Source organism: Acomys russatus, chromosome 24, assembly GCF_903995435.1.
Source record: "Acomys russatus chromosome 24, mAcoRus1.1, whole genome shotgun sequence".
In the NCBI taxonomy this organism is placed as follows: domain Eukaryota; kingdom Metazoa; phylum Chordata; class Mammalia; order Rodentia; family Muridae; genus Acomys; species Acomys russatus.
The window spans coordinates 34,948,546-34,969,759 of record NC_067160.1 but is presented as its reverse complement, the minus strand read 5'-3'; the positions used below and the strand labels follow the sequence as shown (position 1 = coordinate 34,969,759).

Below are 21,214 nucleotides of genomic sequence, written 5' to 3'. Positions count from 1 at the left end.
CTTTTTTTTTTTTTTTTTGTCAAATCTTTTATATTGTTTTTTTCAATATTCTATTTTCATTATTCTATTGCAGATTTTACAAGATATTTAAATTTTTGCCTCTTAACATTATTTATATGCTAGATATTTTAAAGTTAATAGTTTGACTGTCCTAAATGCATCAAATAGTATAATTTCCCATAACAGATATATGGTTTTTCTCATAATGATATAAACCTATTAAAATGTTCGTAAGACATTGAGTGGCTTTGGGATTTCAGACTCTGCCCTTCCCCCCTCCCAATTCTTCGGGCCTGTATTCACCAACATAGAATCACTTACTTGAAGTATGGCCGGCTTTATAGGTGTTAAAAAGGGAAGCTGTGCTAATTACCTACATATGCTTCACAAAAATATTTCCTTCTACTTTATGAAATGATGTGATAGGACAGTTGCCTGTGACGCAGTTCCCTCCTAGTGCTGGTACTGAAGTGGCTGTCTCTAGGCTGTTTCCGTCATTTTACAAGATGACCCATACCCTTATTTTTAACCTATTTGTAAATTTGGGTTACTGACTAGTAGGAGAGATGTGGGACTCTCAGATGGGCCCATGAAAAGGTCTAGTGTTTAGACGGTTCACAGCTTCTGACCATGTCCCAGTACCAGCATCACAGTCCAGCTAAGAAATTGAGGGCAAGTATGCAAATGGGCAGTTATTCTAGGAAAGGGGAGAAAAATCACAGTTTTATCTGAACCATAAATCTGGCCTTAAGCTGCCTCCTCCTCCTCCATTTATTTTTGATAACGTACTTAATTGGTTCCATGTGTGCCGTGCACTTTACCCAGAGGTGATTTTTTTTCCACTAGTGGGACCCTCAGGCTCAGCCATCTGTACAGGAGAGCTGTTGGTTCCTACAGAGGCCCTGTGTGCATGTCTCCAGCTTACAACTAGGCCAGGCAGTGTCACGAGTTTTAAAAATGCTCAGGATCTGTTCATGAGAGTCAGAGATCTAAATCTCAAGGTCAACAAAGGATTCCAGGCAGGATGCAGCTTAGCTTAGCTGAAAGCAATTGGGCCAAAGGACGAGAAGCCAGTAGACTCCCAGGCCTGACTCTTTGCCTTGTGCTGACAGGACGTTCGATATACTGAGCACTCCCAGGGAATGATTCTCAGGTGGCATCCTCACCTGAGCTCACAAGCAGGACAGAGAACAAGTGGTGCTTGGAGGGCAGTCTCTTCAGAAGGCTGGAAGCACAGCCCAGGCGTGGAGAGAGGAGAGGAAAGATAAGAGGGCATTGCTGGAGTTGTGTGAAGCATGCCTCTTCTCCAAACCGTTCCCTCACAGCATTGGTGGCACCTGGTGACCAATCACCTGCATGCAGTCCATTCCAAATTCTGTCATTTCAAAAGTGGCTTATAAATGGACCCATATGGTCTATGGTTGGGCAAGGTAGTTCTGCCTCCAAGCCTCACCACATAGGTCTGATTTCCCAGGAAGCCACTTCGGTGGAAGGAGAGACCCAACTCCTGCTGGTTTTCATCTGTCTTCATATGCATGTTGTGGTACGTGGGCACACACACACACACACACACACACACACGCAGTACATACATATATACATACATACATACATGCATACATACATACTAATACACCCATGCATGCATATATTAATGCAAAGATGTAAAAATAATAAAGTAATAACATAAATACAACCATGTACTATGTAACCTTTCTGATTGGCTTTTTTCACTAATTCCAAGGAACTTTAGCAAAGATTTTGAAGATACTAACAATCTGTTCATTTTTACTGGTGCCTGGTTTTCCGTATTGTGGATGTACCACAGTTTGCTTTACCCACTCACATATTGATGGACATTTTAGTTGCTTACAGCTTGGGGTCATTAGAGGGTGAATATCCTGTGTCGGAAGTAAATGGGACTAGAAGTATTTTAGGAGTGAATGCTTTTGCATTTTGGACTATCTGTATGTATGCAGTGAAATATCTTGGGCTGAGACCAAAGTCTAAAGGCCACGTTTATTAGTTTCATACATGCCTTGTAAATATGCAGGAAGAATTTTATATAGTCCCTGGAGGAATTTTATGGAGTCTTTTTAATACTATACCTGGTCACATGAGGTCAGGTGTGGAATTTGGTGCTCAAAAGTTTCAGATTTAAAAGCATTTTAGATTTCATATCCTCAGATCAGGAGTGGGCAGCCTGTTCAAATAAAAACAACTGGATATTTGTATGCAGATCTTTGTGTGTGAGTACACGTCTTCGTGTCTCAGGAATAAAGTTCCTAGTGTAAAACGCTGAGTCATCAGATACTTCACTGTCAAAAAAAATATTTCACCTTCACGATATCTTGAAAACTTCCTTTAAAATGAATATATTTAACTTTACAGGACTCTTTGCTCAGTCTGAAAACCAATTTTTTTTTCTCTTGTTTTTTGCAGCCACTCCATATCCTGGTGGATTTAAATGCTTCACCTGTGAGCAGGCAGCGGACAATTATGAATGCAACCGATGGGCTCCTGACATCTACTGTCCTCAAGGTAAAGACTCCTAGAGAGAGCGGGTCCCCAGAGCTGCCTGGCAGTGAGCAGCCCTGAGGACTTTGGGACACACACGCTTGCAATCGCTACCTCTCCTCTGGTCTAAGTCTATGGGCAGATCTTTTAAGCACACACATTACTCATCCTCAAAGGCTCTCAGATATAAAGGGACCCATAAGATTGCTCCATTGCTCATGAAGCATGGAGCTCCGCACCCCAAGACTTCCCCACCCTGGGGCATGTGTGGAACAGCAGAGAATGGGCCGAGTGTCTGCTGCTCTTTGAAGCCTTCGTCCACAGGAACTCCTTTCATGTGGAGGGTGACTCGGTGCTCGTGTGAGATTTCATTTATTGCCTATCTGGCCACAGACTTGCACTTTGAGGCTGTGTGAGAGCTGGCGTTCTAAATGTCATCGCCGCATAAATAACAGCCTTGAGCCTTTTAAACTGATAAGTGCTTTTCCAAGGACGAGATGGACTGCAACTGAGGCTTGAAATTTTGACCAAAAAGGCTCATTTGAAAAAGCAGACACATCCTATTTATATCTCTCCTCCTAACAAGTAGAGATGATGCTTCTGTCTGTCTGTGAGGTCATGGTTAATTGGCTGTTTCAGTTTGGAGGAAAGCAGACTGGTTGAGTGGGAGCGGTGAAAAATTCAGAGTACTCCATTGACAGTTGTCTTAGCAATGAGTGCTTTTCACTGTTGATTTAATCCAGAATTTTTAAAAATGATGAACACATTAAATGCAATAATTTTTAACATCATGCAAGACTCCTCATACCCAGCACAAAGAATGCTCTTCTGTTTGTCATGTAGACTGGAAATGGAGAGAGTTAGGACAGCACTAACTAATACACAAAGAGCTTGCTCAACCTCATGCCTTTTAGCCCCAGACTCTCCCGGGGCTTCCCAGAAGTACGTAGAAAACTTGCTGAAAACCTGTGCCCAGCCTGCACCAGTGGCCATCACACTACAGCCTGCCCACTGCCCACTGCCTACGCTGTGGCTTATGGCAGAGCAGGTGTGTGCTACCACCATACTCCCTGACTCACCTATGTACCAGACCCATCAACTCTGAAATGAGCCTGAGAACTTGCGTTTCCAGAGTGTGCCCACGTGAGCAAAGGCAGCCACATCAAGTACCAGAGCGCTACACAAACTGACCCAGCCTGAGAGGTTCGGGCCCTGCGTCGGTACTTCTAAATATGTCCGGTGTTCTGATGCATGGTCAACTGTGCGAACTACGGAAGCTTCTTTACCTCCTCAGAGAGAAACAGCTCGTTTTTAGAGTCATCATCTTGTTTGCTTTTAGGTAGTGATGCCGAGGGCCTTGAAAGATTCCAGGGCAAAGAAAAAGATGGTGATGGTAAAGCCTGGCTTGGTCACAAAGTAGCTGTTGTGTAGCCATCTTGGTAACCCATGCCTTGTCTCCGTTACCTTCTCCAGGCATTGCTTACAGCCAAAATGAGTCAGTGTTTTCATGTTCTGATGTCAGCACTGCAGGATGAATATTTGGATCAGTTGGTAAAGGGCCCACTAAACTGTTTCTTCTCAAAAGAGGCTGCACATTGCAACCAGCGAGTAAATGCTTGGATGCACTGGTGCCCAGGGTCCCTCCCAGAGCTTGCTTTTTTTTACTGGCATGGGGTGGATCTGATGACAGTGATTTTTTAAAAAGCTCCCTGAGTGACTCCAATATGCAGTCAAATTTGGCAGTTGTCAACAGTGACTCTGGACAAATCCAGAAAGATCTGCTCTAGGGCTGGCTCTTACTGGAACAGGTCTGGCCAACTGGCTTTTGATGTTGTTGGCGTTTGCTAGAACATGGTATCTCAAGCTCGGGAATTTAAAAACAGCAGAGATTCATTCCCCATGTCTCTGACGATCATAAAGTCCAGCAGTAAGGCTCCAGAAAGTTCACCGTCTGGAGAGCGTCTGGTGCCATGCTTCCAACCTGGAGCCTTCTGATTGTAACCTCCAGAGGAGATCGTGATTTGTCTTCATGATGGAAGGCAGGATGAAAAGGAGCGAACCCACCCTACCCAGGCCTTTATAGGTACCCCGAACCTGCCCACAAGGACTTTCCTTTTCTGACTTAACTACCTCTTAGAGGTCCCACCCTTAGTACCATCCTACTGATGGATCAGTTACAACATAGGGATTTGGGGGACAGGTTCAGCCGGTAGCAGCCTGTGATTGCTTAGGGCTGACTTAGCTCTCAGCTACCTCATCAGAGCTTATAGGGAAAAGGAAGGAATGTTAGCTGGCATTCGCAGACTTTGGCAGACAAATCCCTCCCTGTCACAGAGGACAAAACCCAGGTGACCAGAAACACTCTGCTGGAATGCCTCTCCCGGGAAGAGAAAAAGCCCTATCTTGATGCTGCCTTTTTAGATCCGAATCCCCCCCACACCCCCTTTTCAAGGTACAGATAACTGAAAGTAGCCGAGAGGGCTCTCCACGAGGCCTGTCCAAAAGTTATCCCTCCCTCCTTCCCGCCCCTCTTTTATCTTTCTGTTCTGAACTTTATAGGGACAGACACAGTTGTGCTCTTGAGTCCAGGACAAAAAGCAGCCAGGCCAGGCCCCTGGGACAATTATGCAGTGGAAGATAGGAATCTAGTTTCTTCTTTCTAGGAGCAGACAGTTTACCCTGGGAGATAAGATCTGACCGGATCAGGTGTTAGAACAGCGGGTGAAAGTTAAGCGCCAGATGAGATGGGCCCTAAGTGCTTGGGAGCTGAAAGGAAGAGAGCAGCTGGGGGCTGAGGGACAGAGGCTCCTTAAGCTGGGGAGACTGAGAAGGCAGCAGAGACTCTCCAACTGGTGGGCTTAGACTATTTAAGAAGGTGACTCTTTCAGAAGGCCCTCAGGGCAGAGGTGCAGCCACTGACTGGTCTTTCCATATGTGCCCATCAGATAGAGAGAGACCTGACCTGGTAGTAGGATGTAGTCTGTCTGTATCAAACACTAATTAATAGAAGCCTGATTCTGGGGCTGGGGGTACCCTTGAGCCTCAGGCGAGGGGTGAGAGCTCAAAGCCTGAACCCAAGAAAAGGTGAAAGCGTAGGCGTCTTCTGTTGATAAGTCGAGGTTATGTGGATTTTTATCAAGAAAAATAATAACCACGTTACTGCATTAAAATGCAGGCTTTTTAAACTCAGTCCTTCTACGTTTGTGTTTTCTGCTTACCAGTAACCTGAAGCAACTCTAGACGACCAATAGGGCTTGGCAAGGCTGTGAGAGTCACTGTGGGAAGGCACGAGAGCTTCATGTGGCATCTCTGTGCCACTGTGTGGTTATTTTGTGACATGCTTAACTAGGTCTTAGTCATCACAGGGAGTGAAAATTACTCGTCGAGGGCGAAAGACCTGCATGAGCACTTGCTCTTGAGACTGCACACCCGATTGCTTGGGGGATGATTAAATCTCAAGTATTCAAAAGCAGAACTATTTTTGGGGAGATCTAGCATGCCATAGCATCCGTGTGAGACTGAGGGAGTTAACACACTTGGCTGTGACCACACAGGGCATCCAGTGTGCTTCAGAGAAGCCTGGCATGACTAGGATCCTCCCTGGAGCAATGGCAGGTTAGCTAGCTGCACCTAGCTGCTACAGGTTCATGTAGCTTCCTTTAAGGGTGAGAGAAAAGTAAGAATTTCCTACTCCATCACATCACCTCTCTGACCTTACAGATTTGTGGTAATCTCCTGCTCCAGAAAGGAGACACCAAGACTCCCTAACTGATTCCAATTGCTGCGGGTTTGGCTACACCTTCAGCATCGTCACAGTCTTTTCAAACCTGGTCACGTTTTCTTCATTTTGTAAACAAAGTATACTGAGATCATGTTATATGTAAGAGACCAACTGAAGGAACAGATGATACAAAATGGGAGCTGGGATTCACATGATTGTATTCAGGTCACTTAGCCCATGACATCCCTGTGTGGAGAGAGGAACATGTTTATCGAGAGTCTAGGAGTTAAATGTGAACTCAAAAGACCTAACCAGGGGGTGTTTTGTCCCTTCATCAGGAAGTGCTGGCACCTGCCCCTAAGACAAAACTCTTCCCTCGAAGCCTTTCTTATAGAAAAGCAGAAGAAATGCTAGCATAGGAAGCCCGTGCTTCCCAGCAGCTCTCTGTTTTCTTGTGCCAGGGAATCACTGAAGATGTCCCCTGGTGACTCTTTCTGGATGCTGGTCTGGTGGGGAGATTGGTACAAGCAGGAAATAGAAATGAGATCCCCGCCCCCAGTTCAGGCTTCTCTTAGGAAGGCTCTTAAGGAAAGGCTTCTTTACTGCCAGTCAGACAAAGCCCAGTCTCCCTGGTGCACCTTTTCTGGGTTATTTAAAATAAGAGTGATTTTTTCCCCTTCCTTTTAAACAAGTTTACATTTCAGATGTAGCTCTCCAAGGCTTCTTCAGTCTAGATTAAAATATCTCTAAATCTCATATTAACTCAAGGTTTGGAAATGTCCCGGGATAGGAATGTCAGAATCTTAATCACTGTGCACCCTAGAAGGTTCATTTCAGTACCTCTGGAACTAATGAGATGATTTTTAGTTGCTCCCTCTTCTCTTAGGACTGCCATGCTAAGGGGAGATCTTAAGGGGCCCCCTTTTAAAAGAAATATTATATGTTAGAAAAATCGCAAGTGAACATCTCGTGATCTTTACCAAGTTAAGGTTCTGAATGTGTACCACGCATCTGAAGCCATAAAACCTTCTAGGCTTCTCAGTCATTATATCCTATCCCATAAAGGCAGCAACACAGTGTCGACTGCCATTGGCTTCTGTGCAAATGCAGGTCTATGGGATGCAGCACTTGCGTTTAAACAATACTAGTTGTGAAATTATAGTGTTCTGTGAGCTGCCAAGTTACTCTTTCTCATGGGTGTTTAGTAGGCCATTGTGTAGATACACCAAAGTTTATCTATTCTGCTATGGTGGGCATTTGGATTGTGTCCAGTTTTGAGGAGCATAAATGTTCTTCTCTGTGTCTTTTGCTATGTGGGCATATGTTTTCCTGCAAGGTCTATTCAGGAGGAGTGGTTGCCAGGCATGGGAATGCAAGCATTGGCTTTACTAGATACTGCCTAATGCTTCACTTTGGTTTTTTTTTTTTTTTTTTTTTTTTTTTTTTTTTGTTTCTGTACTCTCACCATCTGTGCACACAGTTGCCACACAATTCTGCCCAAACTTACTATTGACAAAAACAACAGAAGCTAAGAGTCCATACTGTTTTTAAATATTAAGTATGAATAACTGCCATCCTTGATTTTCATTGTGAGCCTGTCAACCTCCACTAGCTCTGGACTGGGTTTGTTCATGAAACTCCCTGAGGTGGACTAAGACTCTGCCTACTTCTCTACCCTTTGGCAGCACTTTCTGCTTGGCTTCCCAGTCCCTGCACCTGTGGGTTTCTGTATTAGCAGATGCCCCAACGGGGGACCAGGAACAGCATGTCAGGCTCAACTAAATGAGCTTTTCTCTTGTCTGGAACCTTGCTTTTCAAATCCTACCTATTTTGAAAGCTTTCTTGTGCTCTCATCAGACTTTTAGCTATATTCTATTATTCAATTTTATTCTTTGTTTTGATAAGATGATATAAAGATGGCCATCTCAGCAAGTAACAATTCTTGTATTTTTTCATTTTTTATATGTGTATATACATATTTTAATATATACATGTATATATACATTTATATATGTGTATGTATAATACATATAATGTATGTAATATCCAATATGATTAGATATTATATGGATGATAATATTAGATATATATATTGCATCCAGATATTTTAACCCAGAAGTTATTTCATCTCGAATAAGATGATGATAATGAGTAGCAGTAGCATTAGTAGCAGCAGTAGCAGTAGTTGTAGTAGACTGAGCGTTTCAAGCCTACTCCGATTGACAATGGGTTTGTCCAGATATTTTCTGTTACTTTGGTGGTTTTATAGTTTGCGTGTGAAATGTCCCCCTTGGGCTTGAGTGTTTGAACAGTTGTTCTTAGCTTGTGGTACTGTTTTTGATGAGTTCTGGAACCTTTAGGAGGTGGGTTCCAGCCCGAGGAAGTAGCTGCTGATGTCAGGTTTCATGATTTAGTGTGGACCTTGGTTCTGGACTAGATTTTTATATCCTTCTTCACTGAGATGTGAGCGATCTTAGACACACACACACACACACACACACACGCACACACGCACATACACGCACGCACGCACACAAACACACCCCCCACACACCGCCATAAACTCTCTTGCCGTCCCTGCATGGTAGAGCAGCCTCTACCCAACAATGAGCCAGAGTAAGTTCTTGCAAGTTTCTTAGCCTGAGAAAAGTGTCAGGCTTACACGGGCGGCATCCGTTTCACACTTTGCCATCTTGTCTTTATTTTAATCCCTGTCTACTGCGATGTCTCACTACCCCTCCCTGCCGGTTACATGCCTTCCCAGACACCGCCATGGCCCCTGCCTAGCAATGAGCACATGCTTTCTAAAAGTCAGTGTTTGAAGTGATAGCTTCCTCATGTGGATGTGTCACGTGTCGTTAGGAAGTGTGTCTCATAGAGCCGAGCTTGGTGGTGCATGCCTGTGATCCTAGAGGCGAAGGAAGGGAAGAGAGCCTTCAAGGGAAGCATGAGCTACGTAGTAAAACTGTCTCAAGAAACAAAATATAACAATTTTAAAAAGTGTGGTTGGTGTTTCTGGAAAACCAGGGAAGTGGTTGTCTGACAGTTTGCCCAAGAGAAAGGAGACAAATGTCCACTCAGGCAGGTTGATAGGCACATGTTGGCTGTTAATTTCTCTCTGGAGGACAAAAACCCATAGTGTCAGGCAATCACTGGAGAGCCTTTGATAGGAGCCCAGCAGCCAAGAAGATAACCCGATGCCTGGACTCTGTGGTTCCTGTTAGGAGGAGCTGTAGGAAACTCAACTCCCTGGCAGCTGTGTCTGCAGCCTGTCCCTTCATGGGTCACTTATCTTTCACCATGTCTTTCTATTACTGAGCTTGGAATTATGGTGTGATACGCGCATGGGAGAACAAACAGTGTCACCTTTCTCACAAACAGAACACACTGTGGAGGTAGAACTCACAGTAATCAAGCAGTGAGCGGCTCCGGAAGCCTCTCCTGTGCCTCTCTCTGTCCTTTCCCCACAGCCCAGAGTCGTAGTTACTGAATGAAGCACCCCCATATTGAAATGCTCACCCCTCGGCCTTAGGAATGTAACTATTTGGAGACAGGGTCTTTAAAGCAGTAATTAAGATGAAATGAAGTCATTGGGTGAACGCTGACCCCATATGACTGGTGTCCTTGTGAGAGGAAATTGGAATCCAGACAGGTCCAGAGGAAAGATGGTACAGAAACTGGAAGGGAAGAAGCCAGCTATAAGCCAAGGAAAACAACCTAGAAGAAACCTTGAATCCAAACTTCTAGCCTCTAAAACCTGAGAAAAATGTTGGTAGCAGTCCATTTCTTTGGTAGTTTTCATAGCAGTCTGAATATGGACTAATGTAGCACCATCCCCATTTCCAGGAATATAGAACAATTTCACTGCTTTTTTCCCTTGATTTCTTTTGCTCATTGTTATGTGAGATATATTTACCCTATTAAGTCTTTTCCATTCATTCTTACTGTTGTATGAATAGATGCCATAATGTATTTATTTTTTTATACAAGTGGGCATTTTTGTAGTCTCCAATTTTTATTTGTAAAAATAATTTTCTATAAATATGCTAAAAGTTTTATTTCCTTTTAGCATTGAGTGTGTGTGTGTGTGTGACTAATGTTGACAGAGTGTACATGGAAATAATCTTATTAGATCTTAGCAAATAATTTCCCCATGTGACTACACTATACAAAAATTACAGTTCTCATAGAGACGCTTAGTAAATTAGATGAGATCATTCAAAGTACAGACATGGTAGAGATGTCATACATATTACCGATATAAATTAAAATGATTTAATTGATCAAGCTTTAAGCAAACAAGCTTGGCTAGACATGTCCTTCCCGTATCTACATTGATCTTCCTAATAAAGTAAGTTCCTGTTGAGTTGCGCAAGCTTGTTACATGTAGGAGTGTGGACCTTAAGAAGAGTAGAACTTATTCTTTATAATCTCGAACAGTAGCTCAGGACCAGCGTTCTGCCTGCCTACCACAGGCATAGTTATGGAGATGTTTGGGGCCATGCAGTCTGAAGAGCTCCTGTGGATGGCCCATCATTGTGCAGTGCTAAAGGCTTTCACTTCTGGAGGAGAAGACACCGATGTCCTTTTCTGTTTCCCTTACTGGGTGCAAATGAGATCCTGACCATTATGCACAAACCGAAATGAAATTGGAAACTTTGAAAGATGAAGAAGGAGAAAATTGTAAACTCGCTATGGCCTTCAGAACCCAAAGCACAGTAGTACTGTGGTGACCTCCAAGTATTCTTTCTAGACTAGAAGCTGAAGGATAAGCCGAAAGTAACACTCATACCAGTACTGCAAACCCCAACAAAAGCTTCTTTTCTCCAACCAACAGCCTGGGAAGGAGGCAGCCTAGAAATTCAGGACACTTTTATATAAAGTCATTACTCTCGCAAACACCACAGACAAGCTTTTAACCCCACCTCCATCAGCAAAAGGGAACAGAGAGTCCTCCCTTTAGTTCCTGGTAGGCTATATTGAGCTGTTTCACCCTCCCGCTTAGGATGGCTGGACAGAAGGACAAGTAGTGGCACTTCATTCCCTCTGGGCAATTATGAGGTCTCCCCATGTTGCTAGCAGAAATGGTGGTGGTGGACATTGGACTTCCGAGTCCACTAACAATGAGCTTTCTCCACCCTATCTGAAGCAATGTACAACCAGCTCAGTGGAGAGTCAGAACTTTGCCTCTCACTGCCCATTGGCAATAAGCCCTAGCCCATACTCTACATAGCATCTGGAAAATTGGGGGTGGTGGAGGACACCAATCAGGCAGCCTTACCACTCCCGAGCCAAGTTTCATAAGATATAGAATGTTACAACATCTAGATAGTATTTGGAAATGTCCAGACTTCAGTTTAAAACTCATCCATTGTGCCACAAACATCCTAAACTGAGTGGAAAGCCTATCAAGCGCCTGACATAATGAACTTTAAAAAGGGGGAAACTTGATTGTGACTCACTTGGAAGTTTGGATGATAGCTAGTGGCCCTGTTGACTTTAAGCCTTCAGGTAAGCAGCACGTTGTCCTGGGAGCCGTGATAGAACAAGCTTCTCATCTTAAAGGGATGGGGATAGGCAGGGCCAGCTGGAGAGATGGACATCCTCAATGAGCTACCTTGCTCTCAAGTTTCATTCAGTTCTTAAAGCTTCCACCGCCTCCTAGTAACGCCAGAGGCTGGGGATCAAGTCTTTAACCCATGGACCTTCGAGGGACACTACAGATCCCCCACTATTACAAACGAATACCAAACTGAGGTGGCGATGTAGAATTGCCTGAAGAAAAGTTAAAGTTGGTGAAAATTTTTTAAAAATGCTTCAGTAATTGTAATTACACTGAAATATCAAAGAAATATAAAATAGAGTAGACAAGTGAAAACTTCTGAGTGTGGAAAAAAATGACTGTGCTTGAAATGAAAAAATGTTCCCGCGGGTACCCCAACAAAGTTGAGGCAACAAAGGAAAGAGCCGGTGATTTGAAAGCAGGACCATAGGAATAAGGAGCACAAAGAGAAAGGATTGGAGTGGGGTGGGGGAGGGGAGAGAAGAGAACTGGGTCTCAAGGATCCAGAGAGCGGAACAGATGTGCCAGGAAGGCTAGCCCAGGCCAGTTGTACTCAACCTGTGGGTTGCAGACTCTTTGGGGGGGTCAGATGTCCTTCTCACAGGGGTTACCTAAGACCAGCAGAAAACACAGGCATTTACATTATAATTCTCATCAGTAGTAGAATTACAGTCATGAAGTAGCAATGAACATGATTTTATGGTTGGGGGGTCACCACAGCATGAAGTACTGTATTAAGGGGTCGCAGCATTAGGAAGGTTGAGAACCACTGGACCAGACATTTGCAATCTGTTGGTTCCCGGGCCCCTTCGGCTCCTGTTCGTGCCTTTTCTGTCTAGAGATGTCCACACATCCATCCAGCATGGCCCACTGTTGACACGCTGTTCCATACTGAGTGGCCTTAGATTTGTAAGGGAGGCCTTACGTTACACGAGTCTTGCCGAGTTTTGGTGAGGTTCTTTTTAGTGACGGCTGGAGTATCAGGTATGCAGGTAGATGCATGGAAGTTCATCTGTGCATTCCTAACAACAATCAAGCCAGTGTCTCCAGGCTCTTTCAGTGAACATAAATATTCATTGCTTAAAAGGGAATTCAAATTGGATGTACTTGTCCGTTCTCTAAAATGTCACTCAGACCCAAACCGAGAAGTGACAAAGTCTTGCAATAAGTGTATAATGGAGGCATTTCAGAGAATTTCAAGTCTGAGATTTGGAGCATGTCTGGCTCACATTTTCTGGAAAGATCGAAGTGTCACATTCTAGATGGTGCCTTCCTGGGGTTGACACATGTGCAGAGAATCAGGTGGGAGACAGGGTTTTGTTACGGACATGTGTAGTGTGATGTGACATTGGCACTGTCCAGGATAAAGATGGAAGAAGGAGATGAAAGTTTGGCGAGGTCACTCCAATGAGAAGGGGTTCAAGGGACAAAGCCTTGAGAATGTTTACGTTCTGGTTAAAACAAGGATGGGAAGAGAAAAGACCAGAGACCAAGAAGACCCAGAAGACAAGTTCTTGGGGTCTAGGTGGCAAGTCCCATGGAGGTGATTAAACAGTAGAGTCAGAACTGCAAAGAGACCCTGTACCTCTACATCTGGGGAGCAGATGCCGCCTGCTGCCAGCCGGGCAGCCTCCAGGTGCCGAGTTCTAAGAAAGTAAGAGTGCAGGAGGGACCACTAGCCCATTGATTTCCAATATCATTCCTAACGCTGTGGTTACAATTATTTCCTTCCCGTTCCTTATCTTGCATTCGAGGAATTGTGTTCTAGTATTGCTTCCAGCATTGTACATCTTTGTGTAAAACCCAAACTAGCAGAACCACAGAGAGTCACGGGGCAGCGAGGAGCTGTTTTCCTCTGGCACGGGCATATTTAATTTCTTCATTTACATAATCTCATGTACAGTTTGTTGAAGTGGTTTCTTTTTATTGGAAACTATAATGGTGAGTTCGTGATAACTCATTTTAGCTGCGAACTGCTTTTAAATTTCAAAACTTGGCTAAGGAGAGAGAGGGAGAGACTGAGACACACAGAGAGAGAGACAGAGAGAGAGAGAGAGAGAGAGAGAGAGAGAGAGAGAGAGAGAGAGAGAGAGAGAGAGATGTGAAAATTGTACCTCGTGTTTTCCAGTTATTGGGTAACTGCCTTTCCTATTTCTCACTTTTCCACGAGTCAAAGAGTTTGTCTTCTCAACCTCTGGGAATACAGTGCAGTCGCAGAATATGAGATTTTAGAGGCTGAAACGAACCTGGTAGAAATTCAAATCCATCTTTTAGCTTTTAGATAAAAGCCTTTGAAATCCTTTTAGTGTGAAGTTATCAGCAGGCTAGATTCTCATATAACCTCATTACCAACCCCAGGATTATTCAGAATGCATGGCGAGCCATGCTCTGTGGATAAAACTCTGTTCTGATCGCTGCTCCCGCTCAGTGATAAGCCACATGCAGTTCACCGGGTTCTGCTTGGGGGAATTCCATCTGCTTGCCCTGACACACCCTTGGAGATCACAGACCACAGTACATATTGAAGGTGCTCCCAAAATGCACCAGTGAAACCACTCCAACTTTATTAGAGCATCTCAAAACCATATTTAACTGCAGAACCTTTCTCTACATAAACATTTCATGACTCACCTCGGGCCTCAGCAAGTTAAGAAGTAGAAAGGATGCTTCTGAGAAACTGCTGTTCAGAATTAAGGTCTCTACTAGGAGAGGTAATGGCAGTGTTCTCAACCTATCTTTGTCTCCTGGATTACACTTGATGGTATTTAAGGGGAAATTCTTTCCCAACATTTTTCAGTTAGCTCCTTTCTCCTCTCACCACAGAATGACCAAAAAAAAAAAAAAAAAAAAAAAAAAAAAAAAAAAAAAAATTACTTATTAGACACCAGGGTTTGTATATTTTTCTGAAAAAATTTTTAATCATTTGCTGGACCACCTGCCTTTGAAGGAATAAACCTCCCGTTAATCAATGAATGAGAAAAAAAAAAAACATGAAGAAAACGTAGTCGTATCCCGTTCACCAATTGTTATCCTAAAGGCTTATTTCAAGCAAGAGCATTCATTCTGTGAGGGACAAACCGGGCTTCCCAAACTGAAGCCAGTGAAGATTTACTCATTCCATCTGGATATGATGGGAAGTGCACATTTACAGTCCGAGCTGCGCAGCCTCTGGCAGCTGCTCACGCTGCCTGGATGAAGCAGAAGCAGGAGATGAGAGCATCCCTGCTTTTATTGCTTTCTACGACATTTGAAGTTGGGGTGGGAGTGAAAAAGGTGTACCCACTGTGGCCATAAATGTCTGTTGTCTGACGCTGAAGAAGTAAAGCAGCCCTCTGTGGAAGACAGGATAATCTCTTAGGTCTCTGGTTTTCATTTGCTAAAGCCTGCCAAACAGGGGCGGAAGAGAAACCTTCCTCCTCCTCCTCATCCAATGGCCAGTCGCCTCCACCTTATATTAGAGGCTAGGGCTCAGGGGGAGGGGGGATTGGGGCTTGTATGTGCCAGGTGTAACACTTTTAACTGCTCACCCCCAGATGACCTCACATACCTTAATCCCAGAGAACTCCACAGGACCCTGAGCAGCCCTGAGACTGCCTCAGTCTGACTCTGGGAAAGAATTCCAGGCAGAGTGCATTGTGGAAACAGCATGTGAGTGTGGGAATAGATATCCACAACAATGTCACCCTGAGAAAGGAGCTGCCCTTGGTCAGATTCAGAGGTGACTCTGAGTTCCTGTGAGGTGAGCATGTCTAAGGAGACATTTAACAGCACCCCCCCCCGAGTTTGCATTTTTTTAGTTGTGACAATGTGGTTGGTATTAGCTCATTCTTGGGACCTAATGTCTTAAGCTTTCTTCTTTGAACACCGGCTCCTTGCTTAAAAGCTGCCAAAATCATGACAGAATCCGATGAGGGAATTTTTATTGCCTAATAAATAATACCATAGAAGATCATAATTCCATATTAGCAACTAAGTACCCCAAATGTATAAAGCATGTGGAGTTAGAGCCAAGATATAGATGAAAAACAGCTAAGTGACACTTCTTAAGAATTATTCATTCTCTTGTTATACGAAGGTGGGACTGGAGCAGTCTCCTGCATGCTGCCTGTATGCTGCCTGCGGGCCGTAAATAATTACATTGGCAATGCCATTTTTCTTTAGTTCTTAAATTCTTTCTGGAATTCTGGAAGAGATCTCAAGCTTTCTCCTCAAGATGAAGAGGGATTATAGACTTCCATAGGAACCTTCATCTACCAGAGCAGCATGGAAAACAGAGTAGGAGAAGTGAAGTGCCCCAGATTTGAAGACCCATCATGTTGGTCAGTCTCCGAACTTTCTAGGTCTGGCTGTTCTCGTGGCCAAGTTCTTTCTTTTGTGGAGAGTCATTTTTGCCAAATGAAGTGGATCCATTTCTAATTTTTCCAATGGTGTGTGAGAATCCTTCACACATCTACGTGAATGCGTGTATGCGCACACACACACACACACAGTATAATCTTCCATCTTTCTTTTTAGCTCACTTTTTCATCTGCTTGAAAATAATCACTATGTTTCTCACCACCGAAGTCAACCATCCTCTGAAACACTCATTCTCTAAAGATGAGATAAGATCAACGGCAAAATGTGTGGAAAGGCAGAGTTAGGCCCTTGCGTCCTGGTTCGCGGGGATTGTGATGGGCAGAGAGACCAGTGTTCTGCAGATGGCCGTCCCTCAGCCATGGTGAAGTGGATGCCAGCATGGAGGCAGTGTCCATCCTATGTGCTACCTCAGTAGAGCTAGGCAGACACTCAGAGTCATTCATCTGAGGACGCAGGAGACCATTTATTATGATAACTTTCTGAAAAGTGAAGGTTTGTCTCACTCCTGGGGTCCAGGTTTAGGAAAATTCTTTATCGGCATCTGAGTCAGTCAGTGGGTGATGAGAGAGCCATACTCTTGGAGGATGTGGTCCCCTTAAACATCATCTGGTGCCTGTTTTAAAGCATCCCATGTAACCTGAATTTCAGGGGCATCCAGGCCGACAGCCTGCTGTGTTCTTCTCGGTCACTCTGGGCTTGCCTTTCCCATCTCAATTAAGGGTTATTTTCTCTTGACAGACACCAGATACTGTTACACTCAGCACACCATGGAAGTCACAGGAAACAGCATCTCTGTCACCAAACGCTGTGTCCCTCTGGAGGAGTGCTTATCCACGGGCTGCCGAGACTCGGAACATGAAGGCCACAAGGTCTGGGAAAACATTAACTCCCACTACCCTTTTTGGGTTCAGCAGTGTTCCCTACTTAAGCTGTGAAACTGTGCCTGCTTTCCTCTTTGCTTTAAAAGAATACCAGCCTATAGCAGGGCAAAGGACAATAGATGGAGTGTATAAGCATATGCGAAGAGGATGATGCTGAAGATTATTGTAAGCCCCTCTTCAGTCAGAAGAATCCTGAAAGGAGAGGGTCAGGGACCACTCATAGCCATCTTGGTAGAGCGTGGCAGATACTCCAAGTCATTTACCTGAAGAAGCAGGAGACAGCATATTCTGATAACTTTCTGCAGCATGAGGGCGCATGCCATTATTGGGGTTCCAGTTTAGAGACGCTCTCCACTGGCACCTGAGCCACTTGAGAGGTGATAAGAAAGCCACTGGCTTGTGGATTTGTGCCCCCTTAAACTTTAGCTGGTTCCTGCACACAGAGCATTCCATGTGAAATGAACGTTGACATCTGCCCACCTGTCAGACCACCTCCCTGGAGTTGAGGGAAAGTCCCTCCCTCAATACCCTGAACAGCACTATCACAGAGGTGGGGGTGGGGTGCCTTCACTCACAAAAGGCAGAAACAAATTTTAAACTAACTTTTTTTTTTTAGCTAAAAAACAATTTTAAGCGAATTTACTGAGAGAGATGGCTCAGAGGTTGAGAGCGCTGACTGCTCTTCTGGAGGTCCTGAGTTCAATTCCCAGCAACCACATGGTGGCTCACAACCATCTATAACATGATCTGATGCCCTCTTCTGGCCGGGAGGTGTACATGCAAGCAGAGCACTATATATAAAATAATAAATAAATATTTTTTAAAAAAGAATTAAAATGTAAAATATCATCTCCCTACTTGTTACTAGTTCTGAAAGGTCAAATCAAGGTCATTACCTGGCCCCTCCTCGTGTGTCAGTGGCTTGTGTTATACAGCTAGCAAGAGAGACATGGAATGGAAGTCAAGCTCGCTTCTGACGCCCAGCCTTTCTTCTCAGCATTATGCTATTTTCAGGAGTCATGCCGGCTGAGGCCAGAGGTTTAAATCTGTCCTGACTAGTAGCTGGATGGGATAATAACCACCTTATGAATCTGATTCATCTGGGAACTTGTTAAAGGGCAGGTTCTAGTTCTCCAAGTGCTGGCTATGGGGTGAGATTCTGCATTTCTAACAAGCCCCCGGCTGCTTTTGAGGCCGCTGGTCAATACAGTGTGTAGGCACGACCCAAAATAACTTCTGTCAATAAACCCTTGGGTTCACCTTTCGCATATGATTCCGGAGTTAAAGCACTATGAAGCAAGAACAATCGGATAAATGGAAACGCTTCAAGCGTTTCCCACTCAGGAGGACGGAGTTAACCTTAGCCATAGTGCTAATGAAGTAAACATTCAGGGTCATATGACCCGAGCCCGTTGGCATCTCACTCTCATGGTGAGACTCTCAAAGAGGAAGCATTACCCTCTTACTAGTTACTCCCTGTTGTCAGCTAGAGCCCCTACGAGGAAGTTTCACAATTCCCATTTCACAGGCAGAATAACTGATGCCTCAGAGGACTGTGAAGCCTAGCAGCCGCAAGTAAGATGCCAGAACAACTCCTGACCCCTGGAATTTGGGCTGGAGTGCTTCACTTTGAGCTCGCTGCTTCCAGATGGAATATTACTCTTGCCTTTCGTGAATGCCAGGCAGGATTCCTTTTTGCGGAGCAGACTGCTCTCATTTGCCGCGAGAGAGACTCTGTCTTCCAGTGCCCCCGCCTCGTCCCAAAACATGGTGGCTTCTCCTCACTCTGGGCTCCCCTTCTTTCTTTCAGATCTGCACCTCCTGCTGCGAAGGAAACATCTGTAACCTGCCACTCCCTCGCAATGAAACTGATGCCACATTTGCCACGACGTCCCCTATAAATCAGACAAATGGGCAGCCACACTGTATGTCAGTGATCGTGTCCTGCTTGTGGGTGTGGCTGGGACTCACCTTTTAACAACCTTCTCTACCAGATGCCATAAAGCTCTGTGGGTTTCACCACGGCCTGTAGTCACGCATGAGTCATTGGCTTGGCAGTGGTGACACAATGCGACCCCAGCACCCCAAGACATCATCACAGCCAGGCATAACCATTTCCATGAATAGCAAGCATTGCATCTTTGCTGTCATTTCCAGCCTAACGTGGACTCCATCTGAGTCAGCCCGTCCCTTATACAGACCCGGATTTCTATACCACAAACCTGTGATTTGCTCCAACAAAGAGTTCTGCATTTATTGATGTCTGGAGTTCTTGATTTGGAATCCACACATGAGCTGCAGGAGGTCCTGGACCCCTGAGGAATAAGCCATGGATGCAGGAGGCGTTCGCTTTTTTTTTTTTTTTTTTTCCTTTTTTTTTTTTTTTTTTCAGGAAAAGATTTAAGAACCACTGGCTTAATTGCAATCACAACTTCACCTACGGCTTTAGAATTTTAAAACTTTTAAATCCAAAGTAAATGGGATGGTTTCCCTGGGATTCTGACGGCGTTCCTGAAAGAGCAGAGCATACTTTGCTCAATTTAATTTCCCCAGCCTTCTTATCTTAACATTGGGGAACATGTTCCTTCTGCTCTTTGTGGAAGATAAAAAAAGGCAATTATGGAAGTTTGCTGCGTTTGTAGGAGTGACGAGGGAAATGTTTCCTGCAACCTGATGAAATGAGCGTCCTCGAGATGATGTCAACCTTTCTTCTTCTTCTAACTGGAGAGACTGACCTTGACATGGGAACTAAGGCTGCTTCCCAAGTGTCCAGGTCTTGGCTGGGCTAATCGCATCTACAACTTCGTGCTTAAATGGATGAGATTCTTTTCTCCAGGTGTTGCGTTCTGTTCACACACAGCTAATCTAGTCAGAGGATTTCAGAATAAAAAGAAGCTCTGTGGAGGTTAGGCTTGGTTCATTCTGAAGGCCCAGAAATAGCTAAGCAAAGTTCTTTCCCCTTCCATAGTATTCACTGCCAAAGAGGCCTCTCCTTCCACAGTGACTGTAAGGAGAAAATTTCGGAATTAAATTCTCATTAGATCATTAAGGTGAGGAAAAAGATGAAAAAAAAAAAGGTAGTAGGATGGCATAAGGGGTAGTTTTTGTTTCAGCCACTGCTTTTGAAATAGAAGAAAAAGATTTTATCATCCTTAATGTATTTTTTTAACCTAAAATTGCATTGTTTTCTTTTTCCTTGTAAATTCTTTAAATGACATTTATTTTCATATGGTATAAACTGGAAACTATATTTAAATTTTTTTCTGAAAAAAATATTAGTTAGAATGCTTGTTTTCAACGGTGGTCCAGCTCATCGTTCCTGCTCATAGAGATTTTTCTATGCTTTGTACCGATGTTGAAAAAGTTAATGTGCTGTAAGTAAGGGGTGTGTGTTTGCCTCAAGGGCTCTGTTCATGGTTTCCTCAGAAACTTGTCCTGGAAATGGTCAGGTGAAGACCATCACTGGTCAGACTATCTGTGCAGAATGGTGGGTTTTGTTCCCATAGAACTTGGTGGCACTATGCCCTAAAGAGAACAGTGTTGTTAAGATACATCTGCCTTGCACAGGCAACTTCAGTTCATAAAATTAGACTCCCTCTGGGACCAGATCAGAACTGACAACAGACACTCTGATACAGGTCATTGAAGTTACATCACACAGCCTTAATGCAGAGTTTTATTCCTTGCTTATAATTGTGGATGGGAGAACAGGAAAAAGAGGCTTATTAAAATTAGCACTCTGCCATGCCAGGCACTTTGCTAAGCACTTTACATAGTTAGGCCATATAACCCTACATCAATTGTGCAAGGGACCTGCACACCGAGGCTTACAAACAAAGGTCTTGAGGCTCAAAGACGCTTGATAAATGCAGACGTTTCTGCAGACTTAGTTTGTGTGGGATGTCACATGTTTGGGGAAGAGAGGGGGAGGGGGAGTGGAATTTCTCTGCTAGGAAAACTTCTGGGCCCGACTTCATGGGAGTTTCCCCATCTTACCATGTAGAACACATCCTGCTCCTCAGCATCCCATTTGCATGTGTCCCCAGTTGATCCTTCCTTCTTCGGGGAGTAAAGTTATAGCTTCCTATTTATCCCTCTTGTAAAAGGAGGAGATAGTTGACCTTGCATCTAAAGATGCTGCAAGACAGTGAGAATTTGAAGTTGTACATATCT

General features: G+C 44.1%; 1 protein-coding gene across 2 annotated transcripts in view; it reads left to right on the top strand.

Moving 5' to 3' along the window:
* The window catches only part of Lypd6 (LY6/PLAUR domain containing 6), a 135,015-nt gene extending 115,617 nt beyond the window's left edge, over window positions 1-19,398 (top strand). For both annotated transcript variants that reach the window (XM_051166814.1, XM_051166813.1), the window contains 3 exons: window positions 2,443-2,541; window positions 16,899-17,029; window positions 18,852-19,398. In XM_051166814.1, the coding sequence (XP_051022771.1) occupies window positions 2,443-2,541; window positions 16,899-17,029; window positions 18,852-19,019 (398 nt within the window). In that variant the 3' untranslated portion in view covers window positions 19,020-19,398. The remainder of the gene's footprint in view (window positions 1-2,442; window positions 2,542-16,898; window positions 17,030-18,851) is intronic.
* The last annotated feature ends 1,816 nt before the right edge of the window (window positions 19,399-21,214 follow it).